The 22,143-nt window shown below is 45.7% G+C and overlaps 2 protein-coding genes across 3 annotated transcripts in view; one reads left to right on the top strand and one right to left on the bottom strand.

Moving 5' to 3' along the window:
- PLCD1 (phospholipase C delta 1) overlaps positions 1-18,484 on the top strand; it is a 50,131-nt gene extending 31,647 nt beyond the window's left edge. For both annotated transcript variants that reach the window (XM_065744954.1, XM_065744953.1), the window contains exons 5-15: positions 1,664-1,892; positions 3,377-3,578; positions 5,322-5,466; positions 6,457-6,606; positions 10,946-11,113; positions 12,621-12,777; positions 13,085-13,201; positions 13,743-13,921; positions 14,212-14,344; positions 17,341-17,490; positions 17,868-18,484. In XM_065744954.1, coding sequence (XP_065601026.1) covers positions 1,664-1,892; positions 3,377-3,578; positions 5,322-5,466; positions 6,457-6,606; positions 10,946-11,113; positions 12,621-12,777; positions 13,085-13,201; positions 13,743-13,921; positions 14,212-14,344; positions 17,341-17,490; positions 17,868-17,959 — 1,722 coding nt within the window. In that variant the 3' untranslated portion in view covers positions 17,960-18,484. The remainder of the gene's footprint in view (positions 1-1,663; positions 1,893-3,376; positions 3,579-5,321; positions 5,467-6,456; positions 6,607-10,945; positions 11,114-12,620; positions 12,778-13,084; positions 13,202-13,742; positions 13,922-14,211; positions 14,345-17,340; positions 17,491-17,867) is intronic.
- A 2,656-nt stretch (positions 18,485-21,140) lies between these two features.
- Positions 21,141-22,143, bottom strand: part of VILL (villin like) — a 32,384-nt gene continuing 31,381 nt past the window's right edge. The window contains exon 20 of the mRNA XM_065744976.1: positions 21,141-21,883. Coding sequence (XP_065601048.1) covers positions 21,770-21,883 — 114 coding nt within the window. The 3' untranslated portion in view covers positions 21,141-21,769. The remainder of the gene's footprint in view (positions 21,884-22,143) is intronic.

Genomic DNA, 22,143 nt, shown 5'->3' with positions numbered 1-22,143 from the left:
TCTTGTACTTCGCTCATTACAGCCTTTAATGGCAACTAACGAATAAACCCACTGAGGTACATTAGCTGTAATGACTTCCCAGGAGTCACATCATTATTTTCTACATTGTGTCTTAAAGAACATCTATCATTTGCAACATCCCTGCAGTCTCCATCAGTTTCTCTCTTTATACTCCTTTTTTCAGCTGCTAAATGTCATGCTGAACTTAGCTTGAGTTCTGCCAAAGCCACAGCACAAGATCATATAGACACGCAAGGCAGCAAGGAAAAGATGGCTCCTGGCCAGCTCAAACCCATTTTCAAGGTGTCTGTAGTGTTGAACGTTTCATAGATTGCTCAATCCCTGAGATGAGCCCATAGCTTTTAACCAACAGATTCTGAAATCAGAACAAGTTGAACTTTTTCCTCTTGATTCAGTTTGTGAAACGCAACATGCCCTGATCGTTTTGTTTGGTATTATAAGTGTGCCATAAACTGTTAGTGAAAGACACCAGTGGTCTGTTATTACCATCTTGCTTGGACAGCTGCCAAAGCCACTATGGCCATTGCTGGGATCATTGGGAGGGTAAGGTTGAGATTAGTGTGAAAATTAGCTAAACCAACATGTGCATTTTGCTCATAAAACCCAGGTCAATAGCTTTATCTCTATAAGAGATCAAAGATCAAGAGCAATTCAATTCCTTGGGTTTGACTACTTGCTGTATTTCAGCTACGTCCCACATGGTAGCAAGTTGTCCATTTCAGGGGTGAGACGAAATGCACTGTGGCCCCTTTTGAGTGGTTTGGAGCACATGCTGTGTGTCCAGTTCAGATCTGATGGAGAAAAAGAGTTAGGCCAAAAATCAAGTAAGGCAACCGCATCCTGCAGGCACTTTATATCCTGTTGGAGATTTGGCATTCATGGCAGAAGTTTGATTTTTTGTATTTAACTGAAATGTAAGATGTGAGTGGGCTGTCTTACCACTGCTGGAGATCTGTTTGCTCGCTGTAGACATTGGGAGAGAGGGAATCATCATAATTGCAAGGCATTAACTGGATGTGATTTGACTGCTTTGAAGTAGTATAACATTCCCTACCACGATTCCTCTGAGATCAGTTCCTGCTTTCCATTACAGCTTGTTTTGCTCAGCCATATTTACTGCAAAGGTTTACAAACTAGATAACAAGATATATTAGTTATTCACCTCTCTACGAGGAATTATACTAGGGAAAAACCTAGTGGGGTTTGGACTCACTAGGGTCAAGGGAAAGGTCTCTTTTCACTCTACCTACCAGATTGCACATCAGATTCAGTAATTGTTTCTGTATAGTGCTCCACCTCTTGAGATCAAGAGGTACAGTTCTCTTGACCCTTGGTTTCTGCTTGGAATATAAGGAGCCTTCCTTTTAACGCATGTCTAGTACAGCACATAGTACAGTGGAGCTCAGAGCCATGCCTGGTGCTCTTCAACATACTGATAATATGAATAAATAATAATAGTTGTAACCATTATGTGCCTAGTGTCCTTATCAGTGAGAACCACTCACCTTGTTTCTCCTTTCACTAGCCAGTAACTGTTTCCAATTATTTTGTGTTCTGCGTTGTGTAGCCCTGGTGCAGATTACGGCTGGCATATGCCAGAAGGAAAGAAGGTTTTCACTCCTTCTCCCCTCTACGTTTACAGTACTGTGACAAGTCCAAAACAGAGGCTCTGGAGGATGATGAGATAGAAGAATTTTACAAGATACTGACAGAAAGAAAGGAAATAGACACAATCTTCCAAAAGTACTCAGATGCAGAAGGGCTCATGTCTTGCCAGAACCTGGTGAGATTCCTCTATGAGACGCAGCAAGAAGAAGATGCTGTTGTTGCTGCCCCTCCCTTAATTCAGAGATACGAGCCCAGCGAACGAGGTAAGTTGGGAACCCTGGTTGGTTTCGGTCAAACTCTTGCTGTCTTGATGAACTCTGAATTGCCTTGATGTTGCTTGTTACTACAGCTCTGTGTGTTTTCTTCTTGAAACTGTTTCTTAAACTGTTTCATAGTCTTTCATGGGAACACCGTCAGCTTGAGAAGGGGAAGTGAGACCCTGGGAAATATTTATCTTCATTTTTTAGCTTTGAGAACGCTCTGGGTATTCCTCATTGTGGCCTTCTAGTACATGAAAGGAGTGTACAAACAGGAGGGGGAATGAATGTGTACATGTGTTGATAGTGATAGGACAAGGGAGAATGGTTTTAAATTAAGATAGCGGAGACTTGGGTTAGATGTTAGGAGCAAGTTTTTCACTCACAGGGTGGTGATGCACTGGAACAGGTTGCCCAGAGAGGCTCCCATCCATGGAGGCATTCAAGGCAAGGCTGGATGTGGCTCTGGGCAGTCTGCTCAGAGGTTGGTGACCCTGCCCATGGCAGGGGGTTGAAACTCAATGGTCTTCAATGTCCCTTACAACCCAGGCCATTCTATGATTCTGTGTTTCTATGATTCTCTGACTCTATGACTCTGTGATTCCATGATTCTTCTCTTAGGTACTCCAAGCATCTGGAGAGGGGTTGACATAGAGTTGGTTAGAGGGCCGTGGAATTCTTATGGAAGAAACTCTGATGGCTTACTCAGATGTCAGTCATCACATAGCTTGCAAGGTTAAAAATGTGTCAGTTTATGTTCTTCAGAGCAGGAAAGAGAAATATTTTTTTGCACATGGGCACTTGAAACCCCATAACTTGATGAGATCTCTGAGTAGATAGGCAAGGAGGTGAGAACTGTGTAGGAGAGCAATCACAGAACTGTGGTTCTGCTCAGAAATTAAGGAATCACAGTCTTGGGCATCTTGGAAGACATGTTCAAGAAACCAGTGCAAGATCATAGGCTGGTCGAGCTTCAGGAGAGGGATAGTGCTTTGCAGATGTTGAATTGCAGTCCAGCTCAGTCCCAGTTCTCTCAGATAGAGAAACATAAATTTTCTCCCAAAGTAGTGTTATTTTGGTTTTTCCCCATGCAAATTATGTAGGCATTGGATATTGTAGTTTTTTTCTGGCCATGTTTAGACATGACAATTTCAATGTTGGCATGAAGGAGTCTTGAAGTGCTAAAATGGACAATTTTGTACTGTAGATCTCTAGAAGCAGGTAAGTGTTGTGTTTAGCACATTTTAGGTCCTATCAAGGACAGTAAGTGCCATAAAGATTTGGCTTGTGAAGGGGTTTTTTAAAGTACTTTCAGACATACGAAGCTATCACCTGAGCAGCACAAATCTCTGTACTATTACCTGAGTGCCTAGGGAGCATGTTTTACCTTTGAGACCATCTGGGGATCAGCAGGCATCATGATGAAGATGGCACCACAGCCTGACTGTGTCAGATTTTGAGCATGGGGTTTCTGTCTATTCGTCTGGCAGCCAAGAAGCGTAACGCCATGACCAAAGATGGTTTCCTGATGTACTTACTGTCTGATGATGGGAATATATTCAACACCTCCCACCGTAAAGTTTACCAGGACATGACTCAACCTCTCAGTCACTACTTTGTATCATCCTCACACAATACCTATCTTATGGATGACCAGCTTACAGGCCCTAGCAGCACAGAAGCCTACATCAGGTAACGTATGTGTGTGTGTGTATTTATGTATGTATGCATTTAAGTACTTGCAAGGTGTTGGTTTTTTTTTATAGAAGACATAAGGTGCTTAAATCATCTTATGAGACATCTATACTGCCAGATGCAAGAGAACTAATAAGCAGTCTCTCATCCTCAGGTTAGGGAATGTGTACTGGCTATTTTCTTATCTGGGTGTTTCTTAACCAGGTTGGCCATGGCCCTGTTTTCATTGAATCTTTTCCTGGGCCTCATCTAACTGTAAAAAATATAATTACTACATTTTGAAGCAGACAGGGGGTTCATTCTAAAATATCTGCAACCATGGGATTAGTAAATTGCAGCCCTCTAGCACAATATTTTCAAAGCATGACGCTAAGAGGTTCTGTTACGTGTCCTGGAATATAGAATCTTAGAAGAGTGTGTGTTGGAAGGGACCTTTAAGATCATCCATTTCCAACCCCCAGCTGTGGGCTGGTTGCTGGCCACCAGCTCAGGCTGCCCAGGACCCCATCCACCATGGCCTTGAGCACTCCAGGGATGGGGCACCCACAGCTTCTCTGGGCAGCAGTAGCAGTGCCTCACCATGCTGTGGATGGAGTATTGTGTTACTCACTTTTGTACTTAACAGTGGCGGATGTCCAACATGGCATGGGCAGATGTTTGCAGTGGCCTTTGTTGGCTTGCACAAACACCTTATCTTACTTCTGCTGGCACCTGTGCTTTTATCAAGTGGGATGGTGTTTCCTTATGAGCAAGTTCAGTGGCTTCAGTTCCATCTTTTTTATTACTTATCTAAAGATTACTATAATTATTCTCAGGGAATAATGACTATCTCAAGTCCCAAGCTTAAGGGAGTAGAGGGTGAAATCTGGTACAAGTTACTGAAAATAGCTATTTGAATTCCTCTTACAGTATCTTAAAATTATGGAGTTATCTTTAGTCCTTACTAAATAAATAAATAAATAAATAAATCCACGATTCTTACTGCAGTGATTTAAAGTACTTGTGTTATCTGAAATGTTTTGGGAGTTACATGAAAGAGACCTCTAAGAAACTCACGTCTTTCATAAGGAACTTTAATTTGAAAGGAAGTGAAAATAGAAGTATGGATATGTGGATGGAGTTTCAAATGGGAATTCACTCTGTTATCTGAATTTGGGAAACTGGCCCTCAGCAGTCTCCCTAGATGTAGCTGAGTTCCCCCACCTCCCACCTTGACAGCTTGGAGGATTCATCCCTTAGATCTTCTCAGATCTATGTGAAAAGGCACATCATCCAGGTTTCATGATCTGGCTTCTATAGCTGACTGTCTTTCTTTCTTCCAGTGCAGCCATTCTTGGTTTTCTCCTCTCTTCATCATCTTTGGGAAAAGACTTAGGGCACAAATATGGATGTCCTTCCTCACCTAACACTCGCTACATCTCTTTCTTCAGATAGCTCTTAGCTTGGTCTATCACGACCTCTTTTCTCAGATCCCACTGTGCTTTCCTTGCTCAGCCTAAAGCTCTCTGTTGACTCTGAGCTCTCCTGATCCCATCCTTTCTCCATCTGCTCTCCTGTTTTTTCAAGCTCTCCTTTCTACCTTGATCCCTCAACCACCCATCAACCTTCCCAGGCAATACCTGTGGCTGATCCACTTTCTGCCTCGAACCCTGAACTTCCCATCACTCTTCCCAGGCAATCCCTGTGCCTGATCCTGAGCAGAAGGTTTAAAACCCAACCAGGTCCCTTCTTTGTTTCCAGAGCTCTCACCAAAGGTTGCCGCTGTGTGGAACTGGACTGCTGGGATGGCCCTAACTCGGAACCTATCATTTATCATGGCTACACTCTCACCTCCAAGATCCTCTTCAGTGATGTCATTAAGGCCATCAAGAACTATGCTTTCAAAGTAAGGATGAGAGTCCTGAGACTCTCTTTCTCATACTATACTGATAGCAGATCTCTGCTCTCCCAACAGAGAGCTTAAAATTGAATGCTTCACCTTAACTTTTCTATGGGTAGAAGATGTGTGCTTCTGTCCAGGTATCCAGATTTCTGCTTTCTGAACAGATCCATTCCTGGAAGTTTCTGGTCAGGCAGGGCACAACCTGGGGATGAGTTTAAGTCTGTACCAGCATAGCTAGATACTGGATCTCATTGCAATGAAAATAGTGCCCAATTTCTTGAACATACATGGTATGAAATGGAAAAAAGCCTTTGATTTACTTGGCTGTGATGGCTCAGGGTCTGTTCTTACGTTGGAGGAGCTATGTGTGTGTGTATTAGAGGGACTGATGTAAAGGACTGCTTCTACTCTGCTTTACAAGGAATGAGCAGATCTGTATTTTTCTGTGGCCATGGTGGGCTCACAGCCTTCAAAATCCTTGGGTGTGCTTTCTGCCATTTTTCTTCAGTGCACTCAGCTTAAGAACCAGTACCAAGTTTTCTTCGGGGCTATAAAGCAGTGACAGTAGCAATGCCTTCAGCACACAAAATATCTCGGGGGCCACAGAGAACCAGATCAGGCCTGTGTGTGAATGCAGGAGGGATTCAGGTCACTTAAGGATCTGAGCCAGCCTCCCTTTCCCAGTATTCCTCTATGTTAGGCAGGTTCTCTGACAACAGTGCAAGTGAAGAATGGAGGCACAGGGAGCCTCACAAACAGCCCCACTGAAGGCATCCTTATGCAGCCTGCAGTTCTGTCCATGGGATCATCATTTCTGGAAGGCATCAGCATAGATCTGAGTAGCTAGCGCACAGTTGAGTTTGTCCATTTTTTTTTATCCCTACTGTTGACACGCTCATTTCCAGAGGAAACAGCAGTGGAGTTTCTGTCAGTTGCAATAGGATGGTAAAATTTCATAGTTCAGTTATGATGGATGTTACTGTCTTGTCCTAGACTTCACCATACCCTGTCATCATTTCCCTGGAGAACCACTGCAGCCTCGACCAGCAGAAGGTCATGGCTCAGCACATGACGACGATCCTGCAGGACATGCTCCTGGTCACCCCAGTTGATGGAAGCAAATCCCAGTTCCCCTCCCCAGAGGTGAGCAAGGCCACTCTTAGCACTTTCTGCTCTCTGAAGGTAGGACAAGAGAGGACTGTTTCTGAGTGCTGACGGGGAGCTGGTGGGAATTACATTTGCTGATGAGTAGAGCTTGCCTGGGGGCAGTGGTGGATTAAGAAATAGGAATAGTTGTTAGAAATACTCTGTGCACATCAAACTTCAAAATGAACTGCTCCTTGTTTGTTGTGTAAGGTCTCGGAGGAGATATCCCTGAGGTACTAAGGACATTCTTGATCTGTTTACTGAGGCAAGACAGTGTCCTTCATCCCTTGAGGAGGAAATGAAAGGGGAGCTGAGTCCTGAGGGTCTGCTTCCACACCCCAAAACTGAATATGGCCAATCCCCTGAAACACAGACAGGTTGCTGTGGAAACCCAGGCTGCTGATGAGAAAGTCATGAGGGCTGAAAGGACAGCTATAATTACTTGTCCCTTGAAACCCAAGGGGAAAAGCAGCACAAATGGCCTAAAACTGGGTCAAGTATGAGATATCCTTCCACTGAGAATGGCCTGGGGTGGCATGGCTGTGTGGTTAGGCTTATGGAGGAGTCCTTGGAGGATGTAGGAAGGTGGGAGGTTGCCTGGAGGACAGGTGCCACAGTGATTCCTATGAACTATGGCAGCCATGAAACAGTGAGCTGAGCTTGGACCCACCAGGGGGAAGGAGATACACAGCCCTCATAAGTGTACTACAGCAAGAATATTTGGTAATTAGAAAAAGAAATGGAATCTTCTTATGAAAAAAAAAAAAAAGACAGAACTTTATTTCCAAAAAAAGAAGCCAAAATGTTCATCTGTTTCCACCCTTTGTGTCTGTGTTTTCTTTCTTTCTTCCCTCCTAAGCACTTCTCAGAACCAGACTTTTGTGTGAATAGCTGCAGTTCCCTTTGTATCATATTTCGTTGCTAAAGAAATCATTTGCCAAGAGTTGGAGGAGAAGGGCTAGCCAGAGCTGGAAGGAGTTTGTGGGTAGGATAACGCTGACAGTCAGCAGGGGAGAAGAGGGAGGGAAATGAGCCCCCCCAGATATCTCGTCTACTTTTTCCCCCTCTCTCTTTTCCTCATTTCCCTTTCTGACCTTCCCCTTTCTGTCTGGGACCGCTGTGCCTCACTTGATACAACGCCTGGCACAGAGGGAAGCTGATCTGGGTTGCTCCCTCAGCACTCGTGCAATAAATTGGGATGAATCATAATTCTTAATGCGAGACCTTTGCACTGGCAGAGACAAAAGGCCTCCATTTCAGAAGTGACTCTTCCCCAGCGAGGTTACACCCAGCATGGAGGCAGGTCTCTGCAGGACTGGGTTGGAAAATCAACGTTTTCAGCATGACATGCTGGCTTGTTATTTCTCCTCAGCGTAGGATTGGGAAAGCTGCTGACAGCCTTTCTAAACACCTCCTTGTGACCAGGGGATGATAGGAAGAAGGAAAAGTGAAACACCAGGGAAGGAAATACATGACGTGTGCATAAGGGGATGACCCCAGCTTCCCAAAGATGTTTTTCCCATTCCTGTGCTTGTCTAACCTCCTGCTCTGCTTGCCTGGGTGGACACGTGGCCCTAGCTGGAACAGAAAAGCTCAGATCTACCTTTAGTGAATGGATCTGGGCTGACCTGCTCCAGTGGAGGGACTGATCCGTTTAGTTTAAAGGGAGACAAAATAGCAGTGTAGTAACACATATCCTTTTTCCTTCGTTGCTTTTCCTCTGTTTTCCTGCCATGTGAACTAGAACAGTGTGTTTGTGGAAAACACATTGAAGCTGAAGCACTAAGAGCAAAAAAAACAGCAGAAACCCCTTAGATTTTCCACTTCCCTGTGAAGCTGGCGTGGGGAAGCCAGAGAGAATGTAATATATTTTTTCTTAGAAAAAAATACAGGATTCACCACTGGGAGGAGACCTGAAAGGCTGTAAATAAAAGCAGGCAGAGCAGAGTGTGTTAGCAGGGCAATGTCAGTAATTAAAGGAAGATCAGCAGAGCTTGTATTCACGCTACCGATGCCCAACACAGCCTGGAGCAGGCATCTCATTTATCAGGTTCCTTTTAGGAATGGAGTATTGGGCTACAAATAGTGTCCAAGTACTTCTGTCAAGCTTCTGTCTTTAGGTCCCGATCGTGAATTAAAGACCTATAGGCTTAAAAAGCCAAAAGCCACAAAAGAAGTTCTGGGAAAGCTTCGGGTCAGTGCCAGGGCTGTAGGGAAGAGCTGCTCCAATCAGTGCTGCTAATTGCTTGCTGCAAGGCTTTCTGGTTAGCTCCTGACCTGCACAGGGCTCTACTGGGCTTCTTTCCCCCTGTCCATGCATATGAGCTAGAAGTGATGAAAAAACCCAGCCTTGGAATGAGACAAAACCAGCTGCCAACATTCAGCAAATCAGGCATATTCCAGACCCCTCCAATGTTTTGCTGTTGGATGTCCTTCACCGGGGGGGTGGCTTTGGGATGAACACCCTTACTGGGTGACTCTTTGGACCACAAAACCCCAGTGCAGTGACTGGAGCTCTGCCATCCTATGGATCACACCCATTGCTGTGCCCAGTGATTCAGCATCACCTTGAGCCACGTGGTTCAGCAAACACTTCCAGGAGCAGCAAGGCAGAGCTCAGCACAACTGACCTGAGAACCTGCCTTGATAAAGTGTTTCTTCCCCATTTTTTTGGAGACTTTTAATTTTCTGATGCTGCTCATTGTAGAAGCCTGCAATACCTCAGCTCAGCTGCCCTGGCAGACATCTGCAGATGGAGCAATGCTTTGAGTTAGTACATCTGGTCTGCAGATCTCCTCCTGGAAGTGAATGAAAGTGCTGATCCTTACAGCTTCTTTGACATCTGGGGAGATGGGTGTCTTCATCCTGAGGGCAGGATGCGATGTGGCAGTTAGCCCTTGTTCTTGAGCACATGACTTTGGCCTGCTCATGAGAGCTAGTTAATATAATCAGGGCAGTTGGTGGTGTAGCCTGCCTCCCCCCAGGCGGTTGTCTAATCACATGGCAGGGGTGTTAGTTTTCTCTGTTGACTCTTAAAGGAGGTGTTGAAGGCACAGAAAGTTTGTTGAGGTGGCTCCTGTTAACACTGCAGCACTACTGAGTTGAACATTGGAAATCAGACCTGGCAGTGGTTATCAGGTCACCAATAGAGGCAAGAAGCTTTCAGGTAAAATAAATGCTTGTGTGCAGACCTTTTAAAGTACCCTGCTCCTAACAGCTTTGTTCCTGATAAAATGAACAGTCCTTTCATTTAAGACAGGTGCCCTGCCCCAGAACACAGACTCCCAAAGGGAGCAAAGCCATGTGTCAGAACCATCTCACGTGCAGAGCTGAGCTTGCTTTGGTGTGCAGCAGAAAAGGTGAGAAAGCAGGGGAGCTCCACTTCTGGAGGCCTAAGGCAATATGATTTACGAGGGCACATAAGGAAGTGAAAGAATTGCATCAATTCCACCATGCTACTTATTCTCAGTGGACCCCAGCATGCTTGTAGCTTTTCCTGCTTTCTTAGTTATGTTCCACTCTGGGCTTGCCACAGGCGACTGGAATAGCTTTATGGTCTACTTGGAGAGTATTTATTGAGCATTTCAGCTAATGCTTCTTCCTAAGACAAGGAGCCTGCTCAACAGAGCAAAACTGATGAGCTGAATGTCTTTCCCCTCAGGCTAGAAATACTTAGTATCACATGAAGGGGAACGAATTCAGATAGAGCAAATGCATGCATGTATATGTGCCTATGTGTGTCAGCTTATTTAAAACCTTGGTAAAGGGACAGGCACCCAAATTTTGGACTTTGCTTCTGAACATCCACAGCACACTCCCCCCAGCTGCCTTTGTGCAGCTTTTGAGTGTCAGAGTAAGTTCCTCAGAGTAAACAGATCATTTCTGGTAGCTGAAGAAAAATGTTCTTGGCTACTGCCTCATGTGCCAGTGCCAAATTTCAGCTCAAACCAAGTTTCTTCCAACGCTCAGCCAGTCAGTGAGGAGCTCAGCTTGTCTCCAGAGACACAATGCAATTTGCTTGCACCCACAAAAGGAGATTAGTGTTGCTTTAAAAAAGATTCTTGGTTTTCCACAGTCCTGTCATTGGAGAATAGTGGGGCTTTTTGCTTTTGGTGGAAGAGGCAAATATAGGATGTTGTTGAAGGATGAGGGGACACATTACATAGGGTTGTATTGGCTAAATCTGGGATTGTGATTTTCTGGAATAAGCAGCACTCTCCAGAGCCAGCAGTGCCAAGCACATCCATGTGGCAACAAATCTCCCATTGCCTTCAGTGAAAGGTGCAGGGCTTGGGGACAGTGTGCTCACCACCTTTGCCTACTTCTCCTTGTGCAGCAACTGAAAGGGAAGATCCTTGTGAAAGGCAAGAAGCTGAGCAGACAGGAGGACCCTGCTGGGACAAACGGGAACAACAACCTGGAGGCTGAGGATGTCTCTGATGAAGACGAAGCAGCTGAAATAGAAGATGAATCTGTGAAGACAGAGGTACAACAGAAGGGGAAGGTAAGTGAAAGAGGTAATTGAATCCCAAACGGGGTTAGACCTGGTGAGGCAGAAAAGCTATAAAGTAGATCTCTGCCTATTGCAGGATGCTTGGACATCCTGCATCAGCAAGTCTGGTCTTGTTAGCCGATCCCATGCCTCATGCTGGCGAACTACTTTCTAGATGAGCTTTGTCCCATGACTGGGAAAAAATAAAAAGCAATTGAAATATGCTTCAGATATGCTTTCAGCTAAACACAAGCACGGAGATCTTGCTTGTGCAATCTGACTGTGCAGGTTATCTTCTCTCTCTAAATAGAAGCTGAAGGACCCAGCAGCTGGGACAGCCATTTAGCACAGAGTGACAGGTGTTGGAATGGGCTGCCCAGGAAATTGGTGGAGTCACCATCCCTGGAGGTGTTCAAGAAATATTTAGATGTGATTCTGAAGGACATGGTTTAGTGGGAAATATTGCTGACAGGTAAACGTTTGGACTGGATAGTCTTAGAGTTCTATTCCAACCTTGGTGACTCTATGATTTATGGATGCAGTGGAACAATACATGTTTGATCCACTTCCATCTGATTTCCAGATTCCTGTTTCTCATGAATCCATCATCACCTTGTTAGTTACCGGGGGCTGATGGTTTTCTGGTAATGTTTTGGGACATATCTGGCCACGTTTTGATCACCCCATGTGGCAGAAAGAACTATGGGGAGGGGGTGTCAGTTTACCAGTGCAATTAGGATGACTTTTTCTGGGGGAAAAAGGCTTACCACCACATTAGTGTTTTGCTCCCTAATGTGAGGGCATTTGTTTTCTCCAGACCGCAGCTCATTGTGAAGGCCTTATTCCTTATGGATCAGGTTCATAGATGACATAAATTAATTCAGGTCCACTGATGGCAAAATTGATTGATATTGCCTCTGAATCTGGTCTGATATATATACTTTAATTTGCTGATTTGTTCTCCCTTTGGGGGTTTTATTTCTTTCTCTGATCTGTAGTCAACAGTGTGTATAATTTTGAAGAATACAATTTTCTTTTCTTGCATTTGGTGGGAGCTGATGACACTCGCTTCACTTTTGGATCAAGGCTGTGGAGCAGCTGGCACCAAAGCATTGTGAGAACTTCCTAGTTCAAGACAAAAAAGCCAAAGGTCTGGGATGCAACAGTGTCAAAACATGTGCCTCAGTTGGGAAGTCAGCAGTATCATTAGACAGGCTAATGGCTGGTGAAATGTGCCCATACTGTTACTTAAGTAAGTAACAGCAAACTTGTTGGTCTATATGATGGTCTGAGAGGAGGGATTAGCCCTTTCTGTGCAGGGTAAGGGACACAGTAAGGGCAGTCCTCTCCTTTACCACCCTGTATCTGCATGGGGGTGCCACTGCGTGCTGATGGTAGGCATCCTTTCCATCTGCAGTTGATGAAAAAGGGCAGTCACAGGGTTTGTAGAGAAAACACCATTATTACTTTTGAGTAGGACTGCGGGAGCACCTCAGAAACCTCTTGCTTCTTTTTTTAGAGTGACACCCTCAAGCTGGCCAAGGAGCTGTCAGACACAGTTGTCTACTGCAAGAGTGTTCATTTCAATGGCTTTGAGGACCCCAACCACCCTCGGGCTTTCTATGAGATGTCATCGTTCACAGAGAGTAAAGCTCTGAAACTGGCTCAGGAGTCTGGTATGTATGTTCTGCTATGGCAGAAGGTCATCCTATGTCCCAGTCCCCCGTAAAGTGACAACTAGTGGTGATTAAACACAAGTCACCCCAAAGCCATAGGTCCTGGTCTCTTTGACCACCCATGTCATTATGAGAAACAGAGGGAATAACATAATGTCACAGGCTGTTACCAAGAAGGGTATTTTATGCAGGCAGTTCACACTCAGCCAGGCTAGACAGGGAAGCAGTATATACAGCAGCATCCAAAAAAACTAGCCCCCATCACTGAATGTACATTTCCGATTTTATTTATTTATTTATTCGGTAGGAAACAGTTTTATTCATCATAACATCAGGCACCTGAGCCGGATCTACCCTGCAGGCTGGAGGACAGATTCTTCCAACTACAATCCTGTTGACCTGTGGAACGTCGGCTGCCAGATTGGTGGGTGCAACTGGGAGCTTGGGGAGGGTTAACCTGGTCGTGTTAGTCATGACCTGGCCACAGTGGGGCTTTGACTGAGGTAGATGTACAATTCCAAGGCACTTACAGGCAGAGAGGCTTAGTGGCCACTGGAAGAGATCATCTCTTGTAACTATTAGGAGGGCCTTTCCTGCATTTTAAGTAGATAAACAAGCTGAGAAGGATTTGTGGCTTCACTGCAATTAATGGGTTTATCTGGAGGATGCTGTTACTCAGTCAGGTAACAGAAATTCAGTGCAGGACATTTCCAACACTACAGCCATCCTGTAGTAGGCAGAAGGATGTCTGAGATGGCCACAATGGCTTCTTCTGTTTCTAACATCTCTGAATGGAAGAAATCCTCAGGGCAAGCAGACTATGAGGGGTAGAGCTTATCACTGCTCTTTGAAGCATGGAAAAGTCAATGTATATGTCCATGGAGTGCAATTTCACGTGAATAGAGTTGGTATAAAAAGACTCCTATTGATTTATCTGAAAGTGACTGAACTTATTTATGTTGCAGTTGCCCTAAATTTCCAGACAGGAGGCACAGAAATGGATGTCTACCAGGGCCGGTTCCAGGACAATGGGTTTTCTGGGTATGTCTTAAAGCCGGAATTCCTCCGGGATGAGCAAACCAAATTCAATCCAAAATCCATCACAGAAGGAACATGGGGAACAAAGAAGAAGCTTCTGCTTAAAGTAAGAATAGAAGTCTGAAAATTTTCTCAGTAGCATCCATTTTGGGGGTGATGTAGGTTGTACCTTCTCCTTTTCCTGGTCCCATGTAGAAAATGTTTTCCTAACTCAGTGCTCATCTCCCACTGCCAACATATTCTTCTCAGTCCTGCATGAAGTCTCATCCTCCATGCACGTGTGTAATGTTTGGCAACAGGAGAAGTAGCTGACAGTATTTACAACAGACAAACATCCAGAGCGTGAACCACGCTCTCCTACTGGAGTCCTGACCTTTGGCTCTGTTTCCTCCACAGATCATCTCTGGTCAGCAGCTGCCCAAAGTAAACAGAAGCAAAAACTCCATCGTTGATCCTAGGGTAACAATTGAGATCCACGGCGTCCAGCAGGATAACAACAAGAAGCAGACCAAAGTCATTGAAAACAATGGTAAGGGATTTTCTTCCATGCTGTGATGCCCTGGGACTGTAGCCCTTCGGTTTCATGTAGCAGCATCTTCCTCATCAAGACCTGCTGCCCTGTGGCATGCACAGATACACCCAAATTTACTCACACAAAGCAAATACAGTAGCTGATGATGGCCTGCTTCAGTGCTGGGGCCCTGGTTGTACAACAGTTTGATGTCCATATGAGGAATTTGTTTCAGGGGTTCTTCCATCTCTTATTTCTGAGTTGACTGGGGACAGAAACTGCCTGCAGAAAACATCAGCCAGCTGAGTTGTTTTGAGATTGGCTGCCAAACCTGCAGAGATAGAGATTTGGAAGTGCTCTTTACCTTCCTGCAGTTGGATCTGGCCTGGGACACACAGGATCCCTTCAAGATCTTCCCAGAGAAGACCCCTTGTGTGGCTGATTTTATTCTGAAAGAGCTACAAACTCACAGGAGTGTAGGTGCAAGGGACTATAGAGTTGTCCATTCCAAACCCTGCCCAGAGAAAGATCAACCTGTAAGTTAACTCAGTTTGCTCAGATGAATTATTGCTCAGATGAGTATCTCCAAGGATGACTTTGCTCATGCTCTGTGGGAGAGTGATCCAATCTTTGACTTAGGATAAAATAAGATCTCTACCTAATCAGAATTTTAGCTGTTGCAGTTTGTGCCTTTTACCATCATACTTTTGCTGTGCATGTGTAAGAAGAGTCTGGGTCCATCTTCTCTGTAAGGTGAAAGTGGAAGATGGCAATAGTAACTCCCTTAGCTTTTTCCAGGCTGAAGAGCTTGAGCTTTCTCAACCTCTTCTCATACATAATGTAGTTTGTGCAAAAGCAGAACATTTCCTGTAGCCCAGAGCCTTCTCACAAGGCGTGGACACTGCATCTGCTCATTCTCTTGGTCAAAACGTCACCAATGCTACATTAATGCACATCACAGCAGTGTAGCAGGTGAAGGAAGAAGGCTGTAATCCCACTGATCCAATGAGCCAGGCTCCTTCTGCTCTCAGATATTTCACCTCCTATTGGACCTGTTCTCATTAGTCAAACATGGCCATGGATTTACTCCGTGCCATGAGGGTCTGAATACTGTGGCCTTCAGAGATGGAGGGCAAGTTCACTTCTCTCTTCTGTGCGAATAACCAAGGCAGGAGGAATCTGAGAAATAAGCCCTCACAAACACAAACACGGACATGGCTTTTAAGCATGGAGTAAGAGCCAAGAACTAGAAAGGCAATGAATATTTTCCTCCCTGCTAACATTGTTTCCCTTTTCCTCCTTTCCTGTTTGGCTAAGTCTGGCCCAGTTCCTAAAGCTCATGGTCATTTCCTTTGCCTACAACCATTTTTATAATGTCTCGAGCGGAGGCTGCGTGAGGAACGTTACAGAGTGGCCAGGCCTGTTCCTGAGGGCTGCTCAACTCACTTGGCCCCACTGCCTGCCTGTGGCTGGCAGAAGGGATACTGGAAGGTTTCTGGAGTGGGAGTTACCCAGTGAGAAGTGAACTATCAGTGTTGGAAAGGGCCAGAGATGGGTTTGCATTTCCAAATGGGCTGAGGTCTTGGCTGTGACCATGCTTCAGCAGCACATCCAGTTTGATGGTGCTGTGGATGCAGGTTGAACCTCAGTTGTGCAGGCATGGAGCTCCAAAGGTGATGAGAATCTGCAGGCTCAGCAGCTCTTGGCGTCTCACTATGGCTCTGGGATGTGCTAAAAGTCCCCCACAGATACCATCAGGAGAAATATATATCAGGAGAAATCTCCTGTCCTAAGGCTAATGACTTCCCTTTCATTTTTGTGAGTTCTTCTCCCACGGGACCAGTCACTCTTTTTTTTTTCCAAGGATATGAGTGGGATCAGGAGCACATGTGTGTTATCTGAACAGTCCAGTTGATTTAATACCATGAAAGTCCAAATAAAATGCAGCAGCCCAGCACATTTTCCTGTGGCACTATTCACAGACCCACCTGGAACCTTCAGGGCCAGCTGAAAGATGGCTGCCTCCTGCTGCATCACCCACAGACCCTCCATGACCAGCAGGCTTGAGCTGATGTTTTGCTGTCCTTGGGCTTCTGCTGCACACAGGCTGTGCTGATGGCAGTGCAGCTTTGAACAGGATGTCCTCTTCTCCTGTTTATTTCTGGGGAGTGGTTTGTTGAAACTGCTGGGAGAAACCACAATGACCTGGAGGGAAAGCATTGCATTTTCTTTTAGTCTCTCATCTGACATGATGGTCATGGCTTTGTTTTCTTCACGAGTCTGGATCAAAGACTCCTAGCCCATGACAGAAGTGGGGCTAGTCTGGCTGTCTCAGAAACTGCTGTTGTGCAGAGTGAGATAAAGCATTTTGTCCATGGACTTGATGATGCTTATTATAATCAGGCACTCCTCATTAACCTTTCCTGCAGACAGGGAAACTGGGGCACCGAGTTATGATGGATGTGTGCACCTTGAGCACTCAGTGAGGCATAAAGCCCCAGAAAGCTGTCATAACTGAAAGGCACAGTTCGCTTCTCTGCTCCCTCTTCGTGTTCCACTGGGTGGTCCACTGTGCAGCCAGGAGTTGGACTTAGTGATCCTTATGGGTCCCTGCCAACTTAGGGTATTCTAGGATTCTGTGATTGGTCTGGGGCAGTAAAGTGTTGCTTCTGGTCTAATGGCAAACTAAGATGCATGTATCAGCCAGCGTGAGCCTTTGGAGCAGAGCTGAGTTCAGCCCCCCTCCTGTTCCCTTCTGGGAATGTGCTGAGGTTGGCAGTGAACAGCCTAAGCTGAAGGATTTATTAATACCAGGTGTATTCATAAATACTGGGAACAGCAATCTGGGCTCTTCCTGAGATCTCTGACCCTCAGTCAGGTTAGGTTGGCAGTCAGGCAAAGTCTCCACCTTTATTTGCAACCATCTTTGACCTACATCCTTGCTTGTGAGAATCCCTTACCTCCCTCCTAGTTTCTGCGAAGCTCTAATCTCCTTCCTTGTCTATGTTGCTCAGGCTTCAACCCGAAGTGGGATGAAGAGTTTACATTTGACATAGAGATCCCTGCACTTGCCCTGGTCCGATTTGTGGTAGAAGACTTCGATATGTCAACCAAGAATGACTTCATTGGGCAGTACACTGTTCCCTTCACCAGTCTGAAGCAAGGTAAGGCCCTGCCCCCATTACACACACCCACAGACTGCTTTGGGAATCTCCAGTGTCCTATACAAGAGGTCCAGAGCCCACCACACCTTGGGTTGGAACTTGTCCTTGCTCTGCTGTCTAGGCAAGGTGACAGATGACTTATCGAGCAGCTGCTCAACTCTGGCTCAGGGCAATGGATCCCCTTGTCACCAGTGGCTTTGGGCACATTATGTTACCAATGCCCAAAGCCTTGCTTCTCTGACCTACCAATTCTGGGGGTCACGGGGAACAAAGAGCTTTCACAGACAGGGAAATGTCATTGCAGGGTCTTGGCAAATGCTAGGAAATGTCTTTCTGACAGGACTAAAGGCCACTCTCCATCTGTGTCCTCCTTCCAGGTTACCGCCACATTCACCTTCTGACCAAGAACGGAGACCCCTACTCCTCCTCCACCCTCTTTGTGTATGTCAACATCCAGGACTGCGATTAGCAGCTCAGCTTTCAGAGTGCAGTGGACCTTTTTACAGACCTAGAAGGAACTCAGCATGTGTCGTCTGTCAATGTCAGGGTCCCAACAAATCCCCAGTGCCTTCTCCACAGCAGCACACGGTGCCCGTGGGGCCCTGATGTGAAATAGCCATTGACTCCCTCCCTCCTGCGAGTCAGAAACATCCTAATGCTGCTGCTGAGATTAATCCTTTCGTACCTGTCCAACCAATCCAGCTGTGTTTTTGAGTTCACTTTATGTAGTGTGTTTTTTAATTCTGCTTTTAGCAAGAGAATAGAGACTTCTTTTTAGCCAACTACAGCTCCTGGTTTGGGTTTGGGTACACGTCTGGACAAAACAGCTGATATCTGTGCAAGAAAAGCCCACCTTGCCACTGAAATCAATGGCGAGATACCAGGTGACTTCTTGCAATGTCAGATGTCAGCCATCCTTTACCGTATGAAGTCCTAAATGAGGACACGATCCTCTTACCTGTTACAGATTAAAGAAAGAAAGCTGCACTACAAAGGGCCGTGTTATATAACCTGACGTTCTTTTTGTATGATAATAAAAAATACATGACCCCTGCTCTGCCTGCGTGCCTGGCCTCCAGCCAGGTTGCTTCACATTCGGAGCCTGGATCTCATCCTGTGAAGGAGAACGAAACTCCCTCTAACCCAAAGTGAAACCCACTCAGAGGGACCTCAGAGAATGCCTTTGGCCGATGAGAGTGGAAATACACTGAACTGACAGTAAGGCTTTTTTTTTTTTTTTTTGTGGTAAAACTTCTTTGTTTTTATAGGAAAACCTCTTTTTTAACCCAGAGGAAGCAGTGGTAGAAGCAGTTTTAAATGTTAGCTTGGTCCCAGTTGCACTGCAGAGGTAACCCAGCACAAGCAGACAAAAGAGTTTTGAATAACGACCCAGTATTTATGGCAAAAGGTGTTATTTTTTTTCTAGCACAGCTAACGGAGTGAATATTGTTGAAATAATATATATTTTGAAGTTCAACGATGTTACTAACACTGTGATAAGACTATTAAAAAAAATCTGGAAAAGTCCAATTCCTTGTCACTGTTTGCCTCTTTGGCTTACATGGTCTTAGAGACATACCAACTCAATCTCTTTGTCAGTCTTCCTGGGCGTTTGCATGCCTGGTGTTGGGAGAGGGTGAGCTGCTACCGAAGTGGTTCATTTCCCTTAAAGCAAATTCCACTCTACACCTTTTTGAGTCTAAAATAGCGTGGATCTAGTGATCTTTTGAGCCCGCTGCAAAATGGGGCTTCCTTTAGTCCAACCTGGAGTTTGTTATGCTGCAGTAATTGTTGGACAAACTGATTTTTGCTCCTCGCTATAATAATCTGTGACGTTGTAAACCATTGACAGATTAAATGTGAATTATATCCACACCCAAAAGTCTGAAATTGAATTAATTACCAGCGGCTGAAAGAGTTCAAGAGAAGAGTAGACCTCTGAGGTAGACCTGGGAGTCCTAGAGTGATGCAGGCTCTGAAGGAAAGGGCTGTGAGGGGCAGTTGAGGTCCTCAAGGGTCCCTTCCAGCTTGGGATATCCTGTGATTCTGGTGAACATCATGGCAGCAGGAACCAAAGCAACACAGAGCAAAACGGCCTCATCTCCTTCATCTGACTGGATTCCTGCTGCTCTCCATTCCATCACATGGTACTCATTAGGCCCACGGGCAATGTGATAGGTGTAATTGCTGCATTTTGTCATTGAATCATAGAATGACTTGAATTGGAAGGGACCTTAAGGATCCTAGAGCTCCAACTCATCTGCTGTGGACATCCCCTCCAACTCAGGCTGCCCAGGGCCCCATCCAGCTTGGCCTTGAGCACCCCAGGGATGGGGCACCCACAGCTCTCAGAAGTGGCACATGCAGTTCATTACTATGGGAGCTGGCAGCAGCACACCACAGCACGGAGCTATGAACACTATGCACAGATGGCTGCTTCCAGATATGGCAGGGAAAATGTGCAGTGGTTGTATCCACCATGAGCACAACATGAGCAATCACAGAGGTAATTTGGATTATTTGTGTCTCTGCTTGACTCCTACCTTACTCTGCATATAAGATGGGATAGATCTTATCCTCTGTTGGGATGGATACCTGAGCAGAAATGGGCCTAGGTGGTGGCTGAAGCATGGAGATAATGATCGGGTTGCTTTTGATGGGATGCCAGTTCTCAAACGCAAATGTCTGCCCAGAAGATCCCACCACCTGGGAAGTCCCTGCCTCCAGTCTGACCAGATGGTGACACTTCAGCATTGCAGTGTGGTCCTGGGTTCTGCATGAGAGGTCTCAGCTCCTCGACCACCAGCTGTGCTCATCTCCCATAGGCTGTAGGAGCAGACCCCACACGATGGGGAGTCCTGACTGGTGAGACGCTGGCATAGGTTGCCCAGAGATGTGGTGGATGCCCCAAGGTCAGGCTGGATGGGGCTCTGAGCACCTGATGGAGCTGTGGATGTCCCTGTTCATTGCAAGGGAGTTGGACTAGTTGGCCTTTAAGGGTCCCTTCCAGCTCATGTGACTCTGTACTTCTATGACTGTGCTGTTTGAGAACAGAAGAGAGCCTCACCTCCTTGTGTTTTCTCCTAAAAAATGCTTCAAATTCCATGAAAGACCAGGTGTCTGAAATAATAATGGCTCTGCAGAGCTTTTCTCTACTACCATCCAATCCCACACATCGATTGAGGACACTTCCAATTGCTGCTGCTGGCTGTTTATTTGGAATCATCAATCAGGCTGGAAATGGAGTAAAGCTTTAAAACCACATCTTTTGGGTTTTTAAACAAACGTGTTTCCTCCATTCATATATAACTGCATCCCTTCATCACTTCTCACTCACATTTCCCCCTACCTTTTCCAAACTGATTGAGCTCAATGTGGAACCAGCAGCCCATATGCATCACAGGGATGGAGCCCTCCACTGGGACACACTCTGCCTCAGGTCATTCTCCAAATCCTCCTGGCTTCATCAAGGCTCTGTTCTGTGGGTAGGTGCACTCATGCTTACCCACACCCAGTCATGCTCAGCAAGGCCAGGTGAGACTGGAGATGCAGAGTTTTGTTGGACAGTCAAAATCAACAGCTGCATCTAGCCTCAAATCTCATCTTTTTGAAACAGAACAGCTAATAAATACATTCTAAATATGTATGAGCTTTTCTTTTTTTTTTTCCCCAACCCAGGCTCTTAGTTTTTTTACCTGTGTTAGGCTGTGCACATTAAGCTACAATTGATTCTCATTGGGTTTTGGTGAGTAGCTTTTCTACAAGGTGAGGAGGCACTGAGCTAGCCAGTTGCACTCCATCGACTACCCCAGCACACATTTGGCTACTCCATTACCTTTTCCTGACTCCAAGGCTTCCCCTCTGTTCCCCCTAGGGCTTTCTCCTTCTCTCCCCAACCAGAATTTACCTAACAGCTGCAAGATGCCACTGTCTTGCCAAATTCTCAACTTCTACAAATGGAGGAGGACCGTGATCTTGCAGATGTTGCAAACTGCAGGAGGGTGAGGAAAGAAGAAGCTATAATGCAGTTATGACAACTTGTCTTCATGTCTATCAGCAATAAAGCGTCCAAAAGAGGCAAAAACTTCAGGCAAAGCCAATCCTGCAAAACATTTTGCCTTTCCCTGATCAGAGGCTGCTGGAATAACTGCACTGGAGCTTGGCCTGATTGAGATGTTGGGTTGGGTTCGTTGAGCCAATGTCTGTGTTCTTCCCTGCATCTCCAAAGAGAGCAAGGGTTGGCCCTAGAGTCACTGGATGCCGGGTGGTCCCTGTGGTCTCAGAAGAGCCCACACTGCTTCTTCTCATTCTGCTGCTTCCATTTGGGCATCTGGTAGAACTCTTGTTTGGACTTCCCAAAGATCTCGTGGAAATCAGCATCAGAGAGATAGAACTGCAGCAGGAAAAGAGAGCAAGGGGGAGGTCAGCCTTGGCTTCTGCAAAAGCTGGGACACCTTCATCAGCCTCATCCCTTCCTCACCATGTCAGAACTGAGTCCTGACCCAAGGCAAACAGCTGCTGCCCTGCTGTCTGTCCTCATGGCAGGAAATCAATTTCCCAGCAGCTGTTCCTCATCCCACTTCCCAGAACACCACAGGAATAAAAGCCCAAGAAGATGCCCTGTTTTTGAGACGTTAGCATGCTCTGGTCAGA

Source organism: Cyrtonyx montezumae, unplaced genomic scaffold, assembly GCF_038088225.1.
Source record: "Cyrtonyx montezumae isolate F1298 unplaced genomic scaffold, pur_monq_1.0 scaffold_32, whole genome shotgun sequence".
Lineage (NCBI taxonomy): Eukaryota > Metazoa > Chordata > Aves > Galliformes > Odontophoridae > Cyrtonyx > Cyrtonyx montezumae.
This window is presented reverse-complemented; position numbering and strand designations above follow the sequence as displayed.